The sequence below is a fragment of the Macrobrachium nipponense genome, chromosome 9, assembly GCF_015104395.2.
Source record: "Macrobrachium nipponense isolate FS-2020 chromosome 9, ASM1510439v2, whole genome shotgun sequence".
NCBI classification, from domain to species: domain Eukaryota; kingdom Metazoa; phylum Arthropoda; class Malacostraca; order Decapoda; family Palaemonidae; genus Macrobrachium; species Macrobrachium nipponense.
Window position 1 is genome coordinate 51,157,272 of NC_061110.1, and position 18,435 is coordinate 51,175,706.

At 36.1% G+C, this 18,435-nt stretch overlaps 1 protein-coding gene across 1 annotated transcript in view; it reads right to left on the minus strand.

Moving 5' to 3' along the window:
* The window catches only part of LOC135218299 (uncharacterized), a 313,398-nt gene that overhangs the window by 34,712 nt on the left and 260,251 nt on the right, over positions 1-18,435 (minus strand). Inside the window, exons 6-7 of the mRNA XM_064254517.1 lie at positions 15,065-15,275; positions 14,283-14,437 (exon numbers count right to left, since the gene is read on the minus strand). Coding sequence (XP_064110587.1) covers positions 14,283-14,437; positions 15,065-15,275 — 366 coding nt within the window. The remainder of the gene's footprint in view (positions 1-14,282; positions 14,438-15,064; positions 15,276-18,435) is intronic.

Consider the following 18,435-nt stretch of genomic DNA (forward strand, 5'->3'; position numbering starts at 1 on the left):
AAGAGGACCCACGTGCACGACGAGATGGAGAGGCTTCTTCTTGTCTGGATAAAAGACAATGAAATCGCTAGCGATACGATAACGGAGACGGCAATCTGCCACAAGGCCAGCACTATTTTCGGCGATTTGATTGCCCAGGCCGAAGATGACGGAGGAGAAGGGACATCAACGCCAACCCCAGAGTTCAAGGCTTTGCATGGGTGGTTCAAAAAAGTCCGTAAACAGACTGGCATCCATTCAGTGGTGCGGCATGGGGAGGCTGCCAGCTCGGACACGAAAGCTGCTGAAGCCTTTAAAAAGACGTTCGACAACATGATGACCAAGGAAGGCTACAGTTCTCAGCAAGTCTTTAACTGTGATGAGACTGGCCTTTTCTGGAAAAAAATGCCTCGTTGGACGTACATCATGGAGGAAGAGAAGAAGCTACCCGGGCATAAGCCTATGAAAGACAGGCTTACGCTCGCACTTTGTTCAAATGCCCGTGGGGATTACAAGGTGAAGCCCTTACTGGTCTATCATTCGGAGACTCCTCGAGCCTTCAAGGCCCACAAAGTGCTTAAGGAGAAGCTTCCAGTGATGTGGAGGGCTAATGCGAAAGCCTGGGTAACGAGGCTTTTGTTCACCGAGTGGGTAAATCTGTGTTTCGGCCCGACAGTGAAGAAATTCTTGGAAGAGAAGCGCCTCCCTCTGAAATGTCTGCTGGTGTTGGACAATGCCCCTGCCCACTCTCCTGGCCTCGAGGAAGATATCCTAGCAGAGTATTCCTTCATCAAGGTTCTTTATCTTCTGCCTAACATCACCCCTCTCCTCCAGCCCATGGACCAGCAAGTGATATCGAACTTTAAGAAGCTGTATACGGAACATCTTTTCAAGAGATGTTTCGACATCACTGATACCACAAACCTCACCTTGCGTGAATTTTGGAAGGAGCATTTCGATGTTGTGATATGCATCTGACTCATTGACCAAGCTTGGAAGGAGGTTTCGAGGCGAACCTTGAATTCCTCGTGGAGGAAACTCTGTCCTGATGCCGTATCTGCCCGAGACTTCAAGGATTCGACGTGGGCGAAGCTGGTGCTGCAGATTCAGGAACAGTTGACGATCCTGAAACTGTTTTGCAACCAGATCTTGACGAGATCGTTGCACTCGGCAAGTCCAAGGGGCTGGTCGTTGACAAGGACGACATCAACGACCTTCTCGAGGAGCACCAAGAGGAGCTTACGACGGATGACCTGAAGGAGTTGGAGGCCATGCAACATAATGTCGTTCAAGAGGAGTTCTCTAGCAGCGGCGAGGAGGAGGACGACCCTATGACAACGGCAGAAATTAAGGATGTTCTAGCCGCTTTTCATAAAGTGCAATAGTTTGTCGAAAAAAGACACCCCGAAAAGGCTTACACAGGTCGCTTCAGGAACATTATGAAAAGTAGGCAGAAGCAATCTTCCTTGGATAGTTATTTTTTAAAGAGGCCTTTGGTATTAGCAGGAGTAAGCAAAAAGGAAGAACCAAGTTATACTAAAAAACAGAAAGTTGAAAGTGGTGATGAAGTTGAAATTTCGTTAAAGAAGAAAAAAAAAAACCTACGTAAAGTATAAAAAAGTAAAAAAAATTTAATTTATTTTAGTTTTTTGTAAAGTTAAGTGTTACAGTTTTGTTAATGTGTTTCGTAAATTTTAGTTTATGTATGTTTTCCTTACATTTTTTTTATGTGTTTCGTAAGTTAAGTGTACGTACGTACGTACGTATCTGCCGTTTGTCCTCCTCCTCTGTCGCCACTTTCGGAGATAGCCTCACTCGAAAGGTAAGCTTCCACATTTTACTACATACGTACAGTATTTCTTGTATACCATGTACACAAATACACTTTATTTACAGGTAATTAGCAGTAATTTATTAAGGGGACCGTCCGCTATGTTGTGTATTTTTTTTTTATTATACAAAATACATAATTTCCATATATGTTTTACATATATATATATATATATATGTATATATATATATATATATATATATATATATATATATATATATATATATAATACCTTCATCATACAAAAATTTCAAGTCATTTGAGCAAAAACTTTTAGTTTTATTAGCAAAAATTACAATAAAAAAAATTTAGGTAACGATTCCTCCGCTAATATGACATCAGTTGTATTGAAAATCATACCATAAAAACTACTTTATATACGGAATAATCCTGTGTGAACAGAATTTTGAATTTTGATTTTATTTTTTTAATGAATTTATTAATTTTTTTTCTCTAGACACTCAAAAACATTGTAAAAAAAAGAAAGAAAAAATTGGCTCACAAAGAATTATGGGATTTTTATTCCTCTTTCCAATGATATCTTTCTCTCTAAAATTGGATAATAAATAACCGAGTAATGGCTACCAACATGCGAATAAGAATGTTTTTGAGTTATGAACTCCCAAAGATTGTCTACGTAAATTTTCGCTTTTTTCTTATGAAAGTCAAAACATTATTATAATTACTTTATTTGTACTTTTATTGTTGGTTTCTACATCAAGGATCCTGGTCTTCCTCCTAAAAGTGGTATTAATACCCTAAGTGTGCCACGAGACAATGATGTTGACGACGTGACATAAGACAATGGGGAACTGATAACAATGAATTTTCGTGTTTTTCTTTCAGCACACTCCTGGCCTTGGCTAATTTTGCTAGCCTTAGTTGCTGAGTAGCCTTCTTGATCTTAGGTAACTTCGGCATTGCAATTAGTTCACTAAGAAGTTATAAAAGCAACGTAAATATCTAGTAACCAAACGCAAGTGCGAGCAACACCCTTTGACATCTGTGGGGTAACTGAGTCATTCTCTGAGTGACTGAGTCTCCCTCTCACAGTCTCGCATATAAATAACCGCTTTGAGCATCTGCCTCCTCTCACTACCTTTCATTGCTACCAGATGTATGAGAATTTCGAGAAAAAAAATATGAAAAAATCGCTGTATATATGCAAAAATAAACACGCAAAAACGATCCTGTCAAACCCAGTCATACAGACGACGCAGTTACGATGACGTCATCATTTAAAAACCGCTATATCTTCATTATTTGCAAAAATAATAGGCTGAAACTTCTGGAAAGCATGCACGGCATGTTTCTGCATAGATACAAATAATAACTCGATTTTTTTTTTCAAGCTGACACGTCATCCGCCATAGCGGACGGTCCCCTTAAGTTAGGTATTGAATGGTCCTAATTGTTGTAGTATTTCATTGTTTATAGGTCAATTTAGCTTTATTATGAAATTTACTTGGGCGTTTTTGAAGGGCTTGGAATGGATTAGCCATTTTACATGTAAAATGCGGTCCAAGATACGAAAAACTCATGATACGAAGGGCGCCTCGAAACGGATTAATTTCATATCTCGAGGTACCTATATATATATATATATATATATATATATATATATATATATATATATATGTGTGTGTGTGTGTGTGTGTGTGTGTATGTGTGTGTGTGTGTGTGTGTGTGTGTGTGTATCTGGCCCTATCATGTATTCTGACTTCCTTTTATAACACTTAGGCACATTTGCCAATTGTTTATATAAATTATACTGAACTAGACTAACTAATTCCAAATCTATATTTGTAATACATAATATAATTGACTAGGGGGTCTTCTCTCACCATACCTGTTTAATACATACACACATGTCCTGAATGTGTCAAACTGAACTTACTCTCAATCAGATGCACTATCAATGAAACATCTATAAACAACCTCTGTTACGCCAATGATATGGTTATGATTTCCCCATCAGTGCAAGGTTATTGTGAACGACATTTTGAGACACCTTACAAACACTCCTCGCTACCACTCTGCCACACAGATCTTACAGAAAACTGCCTGGACAATTTAAAAATCACTGTGAGGTGAACAAAAGATACCAGAAGAATGGCGGGAAAGCATATTGATATCTATATTTAAATGTAAAGGCGATGTCCAGGAATGCAGTAATTATAGAGGTATAAAACTAATGTCTCACACGTTGAAGATTTTGGAAAGAATAATAGATAGCAGGCTGAGAGAGGAAGTTAGAATAGGGAAGGAAAAGTTAGGATTTACGAAGGGAAGCGGCACAACGGATGGAATATTTTGCATAAGGCAGCTAATGGAGAAATTCAGAGAAAAACAACGAGACCTGCATCTGGTATTCATAGACCTTGAAAAGGCCTATGACAGAGTGCCAAGGCAAGAAATATGGAGATGTTTGAGGGAGAAGATGGTGCCGGAAAAGTATGTCAGAATTATTCAGGAGATGTACAGGAATGTGTATACTAGAGTGAGGAGTAGTGTTGGAGAGACGGATGGATTTGAGATAGGAGTTGGATTACACCAGGGGTCAGCACTTAGCCCATTCATCTTCAACATCGTGATGGATGTAATGACCAGAGATGTTAGAGAAGCAGCGCCATGGTGCATATTATACGCGGATGACATTGTGTTGTGTTCAGAGGGGAGGGAGGAGTTGGAGGGGAAGTTGGAGAGGTGGAGAGCAGCACTTGAGGAGAGAGGAATGAGAATAAGCAGATCAAAAACCTATTATATGTGTTCCAGTATTACTGAGGACGGTGGAAGTAGCATAAGATTGGGTGGGGAAGAAATAAAGAAAGTACAGAAGTTCAAGTACTTAGGGTCCGTATTAGAGGATAGTGGAAGCATGGACCAAGAGGTGAGACACCGAATTCAGGCAGGATGGAATAACTGGAGGTCTCCATCAGGGGTCCTCTGTGACAAGAAGGTCCCTCTGAAATTGAAAGGAAAGTTCCATAGGACGGTGGTCAGATCAGCAATGTTATATGGAACAGAAACAGCAAGTATGAGGAAAACAGAGGAGAAGAAGATGGATGTAGCAGAAATGAGAATGTTGAGATGGATGTCGGAAGTAACAAAGGAAGATAGGATTAGAAATGAGTATATAAGAGGATCGACAAAGGTAGCTGAAATATCGAAAAAAATACAGGAAGGAAGGCTTCGATGGTATGGACACCTGTTATGAAGGGAGGAACGTCATGTTGGAAGACATACGATGGAAATGGAAGTGCAGGGTAGAAGGAAGAAGGGAAGACCAAGAAAGAGATGGCGTGATTGTGTGGGGGAAGATATGGAATTGAAAGGTATAAATAAGAACGAGGCACAGGACAGAAATCGATGGAGACGACTCATTCGCAATGGCGACCCCATATAAAAATGGGTTTAAGCTAAGAAGAAGACGACCGTGTTTGGTGAACAATGTACAATCTGATCACCCGAGTGAAAACAACAGCAATTTGCTCATACAAGGTATACTAAGCCGTGAGGCAAGATCTAAATTGTGGGAAAGCTGGGAAAAGGAGTTTATTCCCTAAATGACTTAATCTCTGTTTTTGCATAGTGTCTGTCATCTGTCATCTGCAGAATCTGGCATTATTATTATATTGCTAAAACTATTGTTATTACTGGTATTTTCCTTTTTCATTATCACTGTGAATACAGGCAGTTCCCCCGATTTACGATGGGGGTTCCGTTCTTGCGCTGTGTAAGCCCAAAATCATCGTAAACTGAAACATGATCAAAATTCCTAATAAAACCTTAATTTTCATGGTTTGGGTGTGTTGAAAACTATGTAAACTGCATTTTTATTGCATTTTTCATTAAAAATACCTCCAAATATTGATTATTTTGCCTTTTTGGAGTCACATTTCTTCCGTCGGATAAGAGTTATAAGCTTTGTAACCCTGGAACGTGTCGTAAACCAGGAAATAATTTCTGATGAATATAATTGAAAAGTGTCGTAACCTCGGCTCGTTGTAAGCTGGAACTGTCGTAAACTAGGACCTGGTTATATTATCAATATAGTTTTGCTACATTCAATTTTTGTATTTAGCCTTCCAGAATTACTGTAACCACCTAAGGTCGCTAACTGGAATTTAATTATATAAAATTTGTTCACTAATTGTTATAATTTCTAATTTTCTTATTCATAACATAATTACTGTTATTACATTGTGGATATTGCCAATTAATAATTTTTTATCATGCTATCTCATGTATCTAGACTGTGTATGTTACTGTTTATACTTGTATATTTCATGTATATGGCCTTCAGCTGAAAATGAAATTTATTATTATTATTATTATTATGATAATATAATATATAGGCAGTCCCTGGTTATCAGCAATCCGGTTTTATGGCATTTGTCTAGCAAATGTGCCAATTTTAGGTTATTGGTACCAATAAGAGAGTGTTGGCGCCGATGCATACCTAACAGAGGCGCCAAAATCTGGCTATTGGCGCCGAAACACCGAAAATTGCCGATTTTTGGTTATCAGCGATTTTCGCCTATCACTAAGCCATCGGAATGGAACTCCAACTGATAACTACAGACTGCCTGTGTGTAAATACAGCGCCATAAAATTGGCGATTTATGGTCCCATAATGTGCCGAGTTCCGGTTATTAGTTCCTCATAGTTATGGCACCATAACATACCTAACAGAGGCGCCATTAACTGGTTATTGGTGCCAGTTAATGGCAGTTTTTGCTTATCAGCACCCCGCCCTGAACGGAACCCCACCGATAACTGGGGAATGCCATATATACAAGTCATTATCATGATCAGTTTCTGATTTTTTTTTTCATTGTTAATTGGGCATATAAATCTAATAGCTCTTGTGAAATGAAATGACTATATAACGCCTATTTTTGTATTATTAACTAAGCTGCTAAAGAATTAAAAAAACAATAAGTTTACCATTAACTTATGTTACATGCCAGCAGTGAAGACAACCATGTTCATCAGTGGAGAGTATCTCTTCATTATAACATAAGATGACATTCCTCCAAAAATCATTGGCCACTGGATAATCTTGTAACGCAAAACCTCGCCTCTTGTTTCTCTGTTATGGAGGGTTTCTTGGCAGGAATATGAAGAAATACAATCTTAGCCTCATGTAGCCTGTTACGGATGGTTTGGGCATCAACTTGAAGGGAGAGTATAATGTTCTGTCTTTTTAGCAACATACACTTGTTGTCCAGTGATCCTCTTCAACAGCAGTGCAAACAAGTTTCGTTCTCCACATTATCAATAAATTTATTAAATTTTCCTTTCTCTCTATTGCCATATCTACTTATATTATGGTTGTTCTATTTATGCCAAGCTGCAGAGCAATATCTACGATAGGAACATTTAGCCTCGTGCCAGCTAATGATCAATGACCAAAAGATAATGTGGTGCGGCTGATTCTGTTATCCATCTTTATCGGTGCAAGCAACAATACAGTTTAACTCCCTGCTTAAATGCGGATTCACACGATAACATATGATGTCAAGAGATTTTTCTTTTTTGTGTTTTAGACAATGTCTACAGTAGATTTATTTCTGCCTTCATTCATATAATGTCTTTGATGAGTATTCAGTATTATTTTTTTAATACACTTTAATTTGCATGCTAATTATACTTTATTTTTCTTTAATTCTTATAACCTAACATCTGGCATATAAAAATTTTCAAAATGTTTCGTCATTTTTCGTAATGTGGATTTTTCACTCAACACTTTTTTACAATGTTCACATTAATGCTCAAAATCGAATAACAAAAGCACATTTCCTTGCACACATCAAAAGAATAAATTATTGTTAGGCAAACAAGAGCTTCTGGAACATTTTGCAATAAATTTTTGAGTGAGAGTGTAGTACTCACTCAAAAATGTAGAGAGGAATGCGTACCAAACAACCCCTCCCCCCCTTCCTTATAACTGCCTATCTTAAAAGTTCTAATACCAAATATACACTTGAAAGTATCATCCAACGTCAAACATACCTAAAGTAATTATACTATTACTGTATTAATCTTTGATCAAAGTCATCTTAAACATTTACCATTAAAACATATATAAATATAGCCACAGCCAATAACACACACACACACACACACACAGAGAGAGAGAGAGAGAGAGAGAGAGAGAGAGAGAGAGAGGACTGAACTAAGAATCTATCTGCCTATCTATCCATTCCTCATTCTACCCTTTGACAGAGAGAAAGACAGATAAATTAAGGGAGAAGTACAAATGAGTTGATCAGGCGTTGGCAAAAATTTTGGACCCGCACTCACTTTCTGTCAAGTAATGAGACGACTGACAGGCCCACCCTCGCTTCCTACAAGATGAAAGGTTAATTCTATTCTTTCATATCTTAATATAACTTACTATAGAAATGCATAAATATTGTAATAAGTTTATTATTATTATTATTATTATTATTAACTATTAGGTAATCATTTATCTATCATACAAAACAGAGAGAGAGAGAGAGAGAGAGAGAGAGAGAGAGAGAGAGAGAGAGATCTGAGATAGGAAGGGAAAATGAAAGGCAGACAGAATTCTTATTTTCATCTAATGTTATTATTTAATTAAATATCAAACCAAATAATATTTGAAAATTAATAAATCCCTTTATATCCTAGAAAAATGTATTTAGTCATAAAATAACATAAAAATACACTAATTACTGAATATTTCTCGACGAAAAAGTGCACGATTTCCTCAAATAATTTATAGATAGGCTCGACAGAATATTCCACAAATAGGCGTGTCCGCAAATCTTGAGACTGTGAATATGGGGGGTTGACTGTGTTGCAACATACTTCAAAACTTTTCGGACAACAGCTTATAATAGTGACATCAGGCGCTATTTGGCAACTCCGTTGTAAGCGCTTGAATCAACTCAGACACTCCTGATGCATCAGCGAAATTAACTGCAGTTTCCCTTCAACCAATCCTGGTGCATCAGCGAAATTAACTGCAGTTTCCCTTCAACCTAGTTTTTTATGGTATTGTTGTCATACTTTACTTGATTAAAGGATGTTACAATAATATTTCAAAAGTTATCGCTCTTTATGTTTACCTTCTTCATATGCATGAAATTTGTAGACGTAAGCCTACAACTGTTATAAGTTGAACTACTAGCCCTAGTAATATCAACAATTACCACTTTTGTAAAGATTTGCGGACATAACACACGAATAAAATTTTTCAAGAATGGTACTTTAATGACTAATACTTTGCATATCGTAAACTAGTGAAACTTAATATATATCTAAATCTACAAGGTGTCCATAAAGTCATTCCCTGATTAATCAAATTATTTACTTTAAAATTATTGTGAATATGACCGTACAACTTTCAAATTCTGTTGAGCAATTACTAAAGTGTCTTTTGTTTGCCTACAGATGCCACTGTGATAAGTCTATCTGCCAGTTTAGTCTAGAATAGATGTTGTGTGCCTTGTATGAATGTGCACCGTCACTATATGACATGTTGTGCTCCTGGCAGCGAGTCAGAGGAACGGTGACTGTTGTGGGTGCTTATCAGATGCTTATCTGAATTTGAATGGAGTTTAGAAATCTTTTCGCATTCATACTATCACGTGATATGACATGTTGCGCACCTGGCAGTGAGCTATGAAGAAAGTCAGGTTAAGGGAGTTATGATTTATTTTACTTGTATTCATATCTTTTCATATGCTCACTCCCGTGGGTTAAGGGACTTAGAATTTGTTCCTCATATTCCTATTTTCATATACTCATTTGGGGTAGGTTAGGTTAAGGGACTTAGAATTTTTTCCCTCATATTCATTTTTATGTGAAATGGCCGTTTTTTGTCCGAAAGGTATATCTTGAGCCAAAATGGTTGAGTATTTCACGTGGGTTAGGTTAGGTTAGGTTTGGTTAATGGAATTAGAATTTTTCACTCGGTGGGTTAGGTTAGGTTAGGTTGGGTTAGGTTAAGGGACTTGGAATTTTTTTCCCTCATATTCATATTTATGTGAAATGGTGGTTTTTCCATCTGTATAGTATATCTTGAGCCAAAATGGGGTTGGGTATTTTCAAGGGGTCGAACGAAACCACGGTTCTCCTATCCAAAGAGTTATTCATGAGCCATTTAAGGGGTTCTTCTGAACAAGAGTGAAATATCTGGTGGTTTTCCTGTGGAGTCGTTAATGGTCAACATATGTGAGGTTAAGATGATGGCAAGCTTATGGGGTTTATCGCCTATGAGCCGAACTGGGGGTCAGGTGTTGAGGTTGAGCTGAAATGGGGTCTTTTCCTTACTCCCAGTGCATGTCGCTGCTCCCAAGATGGCTTAAGCATATTCGAGAACCACAAATCTTCCTTGGAAATCATCGGCTGGAATTCATGCCCGAATTTCCGTATTTGGATCACACTGTCACAGACGACCTAAAAAATATGGCAGACATTGAACAGAGGCATTATAAACTATGTACAATTGGCAACATGATTTCAAGGTGGTTTGCCTTCTGTCACCGAGACTTGAAACAGCTGCTCTTCCACTGTTGTTCACAATGACATTTTTAGACGCCTCACGAACACTCCTCACTACCACTCTGCCATACAAATGTTCACAGAAAACCACCTAGACAATTTAAAAATCATTGTAGGCGGACAATGTCCAGTCTGATCACCTGACTGCAAAACAGCAGGAGTTCGCTCATACAAAACATCTTAAGTTGTGAGGCAAGAGATCTAAATTGTGGGGAAGATGGGAAAATGAGACGTTTGTTGTCTGAAGAATCTGTCATTATTATTGTATTGCTACTATTATTGTTATTGCTGGTATTTTCCATTTTTCATTATTACTGTGATTATAATTAATATAGTTTTTTGCATTAAATCTTTTAACCATTCTCAATTTTATGACAGTTATTACCATTATTTTGATTACCATCTTCTATACTACCTCAGCAAGTGTACGTGGATATTGCCAATTAATCTCTTTTTTTTATCATGTTATCTTATGTATCTAGACTGCATGTTATTGTCTATTTGTATATTCCATGTACGTATATGGCCTTGAGCTGACAATAAAAACTATTATTATTATTTGTGGTATATATGGAACCGCTAATGTAGGCCAACACCAATTTAAAAGAAAAATAAATAAAGCAAGATGCTTGAGTATTAATTCTGCGCATTATCAAAATGAAAAAAAAAAAAGATGCAGAGGCAAAATGATCCTAGATCTTCATAACAATATATTACCTAATACAGTGGTACCTCGAGATACAAAATTAATCCTTTCCGGGGCGGCCTTCGTATCATGAGTTTTTCGTATCTTGAACCGCATTTTACATGTAAAATGCCTAATCCGTTCCAAGCCCTACAAAAACACCCTAGTAAATTATATTTCCAGGCTTACAACATATGTTCTAGGGTTACTACGGAAGAAATATGACTCCAAAAAGGCAAAATACTGTACATACTTCAGTAATATTCAACTGCATGTAATGTTCAACCCAATTTTTACTGCATATATTAGGACTTTAGCATATGTCCCTTAGCAATAAGCCTAGCCTATGTTAGCAGTTGCTACTGTAGCCTAGTCTATGATTCTGACATCTAAACCTAAGAAGCTAAAAGCTTAGAATATGCCAATAAAATGTATAAATAATCAGTATGTACTCATTTCAAATAATTATTAATTAATCATTAACTCTAATACACAAACAAACAAAAAAAAACTTTCCAACTGTTTGTTTACATTCAGCTCTTACGAGTACCGAACGATCGCCAAGCAATCACTTTTCCCAGCACACAGTAAGCCATAAATTTTCTTTAGTATCTCTCTTCAACTAATGAAACTACCAAACAGTATAATAACCATTCATTTCTATTCTTTATTCTATCTTTACCTAATTGAGATACCGAGTTACTGACAGCTATGATGAAACATATTTGTAATATTAAAACAGAAGAAGAATTCTAGAAAATACGTATTTGTTGGCTTCGATGATAGCAGTCTGATTTATTTTATATTTTATGATATCTAATTCACAATTTTTTTTATTAAATGTATTGCATGTACTCATTTCAAATAATTATTAAGTAACCATTAACTATTATAAACAATCAAACAAACAAAAAAAGCTTCCAAACTTCTGTTTACATTCAGCACTTATGAGTACCGAACGATCGCCAAGCAATCACTTTTCCTAGCACACAGTAAGCCATAAATTTTCATTATCTCTTCAACTACTGAAACTACCAAACAGTATAACCATTCATTTCTGTTCTTTATTCTATCTTTACCTAATGTTTTTTTTTTATTAAATGTATTGCATGAATAAGTTTTTCAATTTGCAGCATCCTTTTACCAATAGAATACATAGAGCACAAGGGGTAGATGCTGACCAATAGGAGAGCAGGATCTTATGGGGTGACTAGCATCAGGAACCAATGGGAGAGCGGGAGGATGGTGGCGAGTTTACTCAGTTGGTGGCGCGCGAGTTTTAATATTGTATCTCGGGACTTTACAGCAACAACCTTTCGTAACTTGAACTATTTTCATATGTAGAGCCAAAAAAATCTTCGTGTTTGCTTTCGTATCTCGAGGTACCACTGTACATCTTTTACCAGAGATTTCAATTGCAAACTTTACAACTACAGGAACTCAAATCTGTGATGTCATCATTCACGCACAGAGCTCAACATTGCCGAATGGGGTTAAATCTGTACTGGTAACTAGTGTGACTTCATTCCCCCTACGAGAGCTAGCCAATCACTGGTGTGTAGTGGGCAGGGCTTAGCTGGAAAGGGGCATGGATTTTGTTATAGTTCAGACTATACAGGGATTCTAGATGCACACATGGAAAGGCGAAAGAGGCTCTTCTTCTGGGGAGATGACATAAAGTATGGATGGTTTGATATATATATATATATATATATATATATATATATATATATATATTATATATAATATATATCTATATATATATATATATATATATATATATATATATATATATATATATCTATATATATATATATATATATATATATATATATATATATATATATATATATATATATATATATATATATATATATATATATATATATATATATATATATATATATATAGATATAGATATATATATATATATATATATATATGATATATATATATATATATACACAATTAATTCTAATTGTAAAAAGCAAATTTTCACATTTCCTAGTGCAAATATTTAATATAACTCATGCTACTATGCCTGAAGATATGGAAGAACTAAATATTATCAAATCGCGTCTTAAAAACAAATAAAACAGTGACTGTGCAGGATAAAATCACCTGCCACTAAATGAGTTCCCTGGTTCCATCTTACAAATGATTTTTACTTTTTATGGCAGTGCCTCAGAAAACTGGTACTTGAATAGTTTATATCAGTTACAATTTGAGTGCCTTCCAAACCCCTATTTCCTCACAGCTGGTTCAGAAAACACAGTAAGTTATCCAGTTTCCCACTAGGGAACCTGAGGAATCAATTGTGCACGCAGGCACCATCGTCTTTTTCTTTTAAGAATGGAGTGTCAAGGATCTGTGCAGTCATACAAATAGTATGTTGCATAAGAGTATGTAGTAGATTTGTATTGAAAACACTAATTCTTATCATTATTTTTACCTCAACCTGTCTAGGGTCAGACATCAGACATATGAGCTCTCTCTCTCTCTCTCTCTCTCTCTCTCTCTCTCTCTCTCTCTCTCTCTCTCTCTCAGTAGGTTTGTATTGAAAAACTTATTTTTATCATAATTTTTTACCAAAGGCACGTTGCAAAGAATTTTTAGTAATGCCTACAGTGCATCCAATTCTTCTAGTCATAGCTTTTCCTTTATCAAGTTTCCATGTTTTCTTATAAACTCGTGGATTTCCAGCTCTCTTGCTGCTTTTAAGTCATTATTCTGGTTGGTCTGGGGACTTTTTCCATTTTTCTTCTTCCCAAGGGCTCTATTAACCTCTTCAGCTGTATTGGTCTGTCTAGTATACCTGCATCCAGTTCATGTTAATTTTCGTCATGCTAAAGGTTTTCAAAACTGGCTTTATTGTTCCCATACGTTTTTGTTATTAATGTGAATGTCTTCTTGCATCCTTTAAAAATTTACCCCTTTCATACCTTTTCCACATCTCTCTCTCCACACTTTTGTACGCATTGTTTCAGCAGTTTCCATGGAACACCTTTGATGCTATTTTTGCTGTTACTCTTGATAATCCTTTTTGACTTCTACATGGTTTTTATTCTTTTAACTTGCCCTTTTCCATCTTCTTTCTATCACTTAAATGAGCTCACAGCAAATTGAATTCTGTTATTGAATTTTTCTTAGCTTATATCTTGAATGCACCCCTGCCAACATCAATGAGTTTTGCCAAATGTGGGTTTGCTTAAGTATAGTACAAGTAGACTAAAGTGTAACCAAACCTACCTTTTTCTCTAACTTCGCAAGATGAGTCATATTCACAACAGGAACAACAGAGGGCCGACCATGAGCACACTGAAAGGGTAGTTGACAGGAAACGAGTGAGTCTATCATCTCCTGACACTGGGATAGGGTCAGCTCATCTCCAAATTTCACTGCTCCTGTCAAGTACAGAATCAGCTGAAATTTCCAAAGTGACGACTTCTAGAATAATCTCAAGATTATTATCAAAAATAGGTATGAAGATGCTAATTATTATTCTTTAAATGCACATTAACACATGAAACATGAAAGATGTGATGTCCCTTACAATCATTTTCTTTTTCAATGGTAGTAGTGTGTTCTAAATTTAATTTTACTATTTTGAATTCCACAGTCATATGCAATAACAAATTTTTATTCAGCTACATAATGTAAGGATGAAACACTGTAATGTGTATCATAATGAAATTTTACAGTTATAATAATGAATGGATGAAATTGGGCCATATGGCCCAGCACTGGGGCCATGCAAGCCATGCAGCATCACCATGGTAATGCAGAGATGAGTGAATTTCTTAAAAAAAAATACTGGTTATGAAATATACAGATAATCAAACATATGCATAAAAATCTTACATATCATTTGCACCAAATAAAATTTTGGAAAATGTCAGTAAAACTAAATTATTGAAAATTATCAATTTTTTTTAATAAAGGCCAAAAGGGGTTCAAGTAAAATTCGCCCAATGTATAATAATTACTCTTCTTTGCTTACAATTGTAAATTTTAAAACCAGATGTACTTGCCTCTACATGCCTGGTTATTCATTACATACTGAAGGGGCTTTGGAATAATGCCAACGACGCCACCTGTTGTATAGACCATGTGGCACATGTCACGCACGATGCTCTCGACGACAACACTCGCTGTGTGGCTTCGTCTGCATCGTGTCACACTGGCTTCTCTTGCCACTAAACAGTTTGGAATGGCATGAAATGAAACCTCAGAATTGCTTGTCTGAAATAGGGTTGAAAATCAAAATATGAAGGGACACTTAAAATGAATTTTACATATCTAAATGCCGATTTCATTTTTATCTAGGCACTATTCAGTAGTATCATAATTGCTCCTATTTAAGTAAAATACTACTGCGCCTGCATATTATCATTGAACTCAAAATTAAATATCTAAGATCTTCAAGACAATTATAAAGTCTCCCCATAAACAAGCAAAATTTTTAAAAGCAAACTTTTCTCAGTACAAAACTCATTCTTTATCATAGATCATTCTTGTATACTGCACGAATCCCATTCTGCTGTACAAGAATGGTGATCAGATAGGTCGGCGCACGCACAAATGTTTCATTTGGTCTTCAGTACTTAACTGAATCACTGTCTGCTTTGTAAAATCTACCTGTGACAGAGCTGTGCATTGAATTTTGTTTAATTAATACATTTCTCCACAAATCCATTACCTTGTGAGGACTGGTCGTTTAGGGTGAAAATATTTACGTATGTGGGTGCCTTCATATTACTTAAACAAGGAAAAAAGAACATCACATTTACCAATCTTAGTTTTAAAAAAGCTATCCCGTGACCCTTTCATGTTAAACCTCTTTACAAAGTAAAAAAAAAAATGCTGACCTACCTCTCACATATCAGTTACTCTACAAGAATTAAATTAAATATTGGACAAAGCCCTTATAATAAACTTCAAGAGAAGATTTTATTCTCTTAGGTTTACTGGCTTGCTGAATTAAATTAATATGGTACAATGCCAGTACAATAAACTTCAAGAGACCAAGTTATTTTTTGGTGTTTGAACAAATTTGTCATCTTTATTTTTAAATTTTACCATCACTGGAAAAATCTGCCAAAGTTTAATGCTTTCACATAATTAAAACAAACAAATTATTCTTTCTTTCTTTCTTCTCAAAACCTTCAGCTAAAAACCCTTAGGGACAGTCACCAGACTATAACCCAAGAGGGCTTCAATGGGAAATCAGACTGCAAAGAAAAAATATTAAAGGAAAAGATGAAAAATAATTAAACATGAAAGAACAGAAAATCGTACTCCTGAATTCAGGAGACACCAGAAAACAGGACTGAATTTGCTCCTTGATTAAACATTTGGAGATCAGAAGACACATTTTACTTGTAGCCAAAATAAAACTCCTAGCAAACTGAGTAGTATTAAACCCGACACTAGAAAACGACACTGTTACAGCAGCAGCCTGTCTAGTGTTGTGAACCAAAACAGTCAGGTCAAATAGAGAAGCGTGCAAAAGATTAAGACATTGTAGTACATATGCAACAAACATAATGCACTCACTTTACATCTCTGCCACAAGTCAACATTAAGGGTAAGCTAAATAAGCTTGACAGATGTCATAATTCCAAGAGTTTGAGATGAGAGTCAAGCACTGGAAGACCACACTGGGGAACAGTTCTTCAAACAATGAAGATGAAAAGTGTTAAATCACTCAGATATAAAAGCCTAAACAGGGACATTTGAAAACATTTTGGCAAGATGTCGACTTCTTCAGAAACATAGGAAGGAATAATGTATACGTATAAGCTTCTCAAAAGTAGTTTTTTTTTTTTTTTTTTTTTTATCAAAACTTACTCAGTGTCTTAGAAAGAGTAGTTGACATTTAAAACAGTACCATTTATATGTAAATCAGGGTGCACAGGAAAATTTTTTCTGGATCAACTATCATATTTTGAGTTTTAGAAGGGTTAAACTTCATGCCCAACCCTACTCCACTCATGAATATATGTACAAGATCCCTATTCAATGATTCTGCAACAGCTAGAATAATCATATCATCAGCATATGCAATCAATTTATTTGCCACATCTTGCCATATGTGACTAGTATAGATATAAAAAAATAGCCTTTGGGTTCTGACTTTTAAAAATTGATTTTTAAAAAATTAAGAGATCCACCAATTCCCAATAATCTTAGCTTGTAGATAGGTACTCGTGATCAAAGTCAAAGGCTGCGCTAAAATTTAAACCAACCATGCTTGCCTCTGCACCCACACCAAGGAGACTGCAAGACAGTAAACATCGACAATAGTGCATCAATAGTACTAAGACCTTAACAAAACCGAAACTATAGAGCTGGTAGTAGGTTATTATCTTTAACATGTACAAAGATGATTAGAGCGCAGAAGCCCAAAAATCTTTAATAAAACAGGGATAGTAACTAAAATTGGGCAATACTTTGAGGGGCATGAAAATGGACTTACAGTAGTACTTTGAACTTAATCTGTTCCAGAAGGCAAGTCAAAATGCTATTTGTTCGAAACATGATACAAATTTCCCCATAGGAAATAAGGAATCAGGATCATTCGTTCCAGCCCACCCAAAAAGCCCCCCTTTTCCCAAAAAGTCCCCCTTTTAACATTTGTTCCATTATTGTGTAAAATAATAAAACAGTACATAATACGAAATAAAATTTTCAAAAACTTTTGTTTCCGTGTACGAGGTAAAAATTCAATTTACGAATTGTTAGGTTAGAATGGTGAGCGGCCGGCTGGGATTAAGGAGAGACGGGATTATCTTGAGGAAACTGAAATGGTCGCAGTAGGCAGAGGCTGATAAAATCAATTCTATTAACATTTTGCCAGAATAATCAAAGGAATCGATAGCGTTCGTCTGTCCAATTGTGTATCTGCGTGCATGTATGAGAGAGAGAGAGAGAGAGAAATCGATAGCGTGCGTCTGTCCAATTGTGTATCTGCGTGCATGTATGAGAGAGAGAGAGAGAGAGAGAGAGAGAGAGAGAGAGAGAGAGAGAGAGAGAGAGAGAGAGAGAGAGAGAGAGAGAGAGTAATGTGCCCCGCTCAGATATGAAACCAATTCCTCAGGCGTGTATGATTGTCGACGTGTTTACACTTGGATTTCGAGTGCAAGAGGGAGATTAATTTGCCACAACACATCAACTTAATGTTGGCAAACGGCTGAATTTAAAATGATAATTCGACAAGTTAAGAATGCAAGAAAGAAAAGGAAAGAGAGAGCAAATAACTTTTTACAAGGAAGTTGTTTTAAACTGTAAGGACAACGTCTTTTACAATATTTCATGTATATTAACAACTTGTAATTTTTCTATTCTGTATCAGTCTGTAGAAAATTCCCAGGCCTTTCTGTCGATATAATAATCATGCATG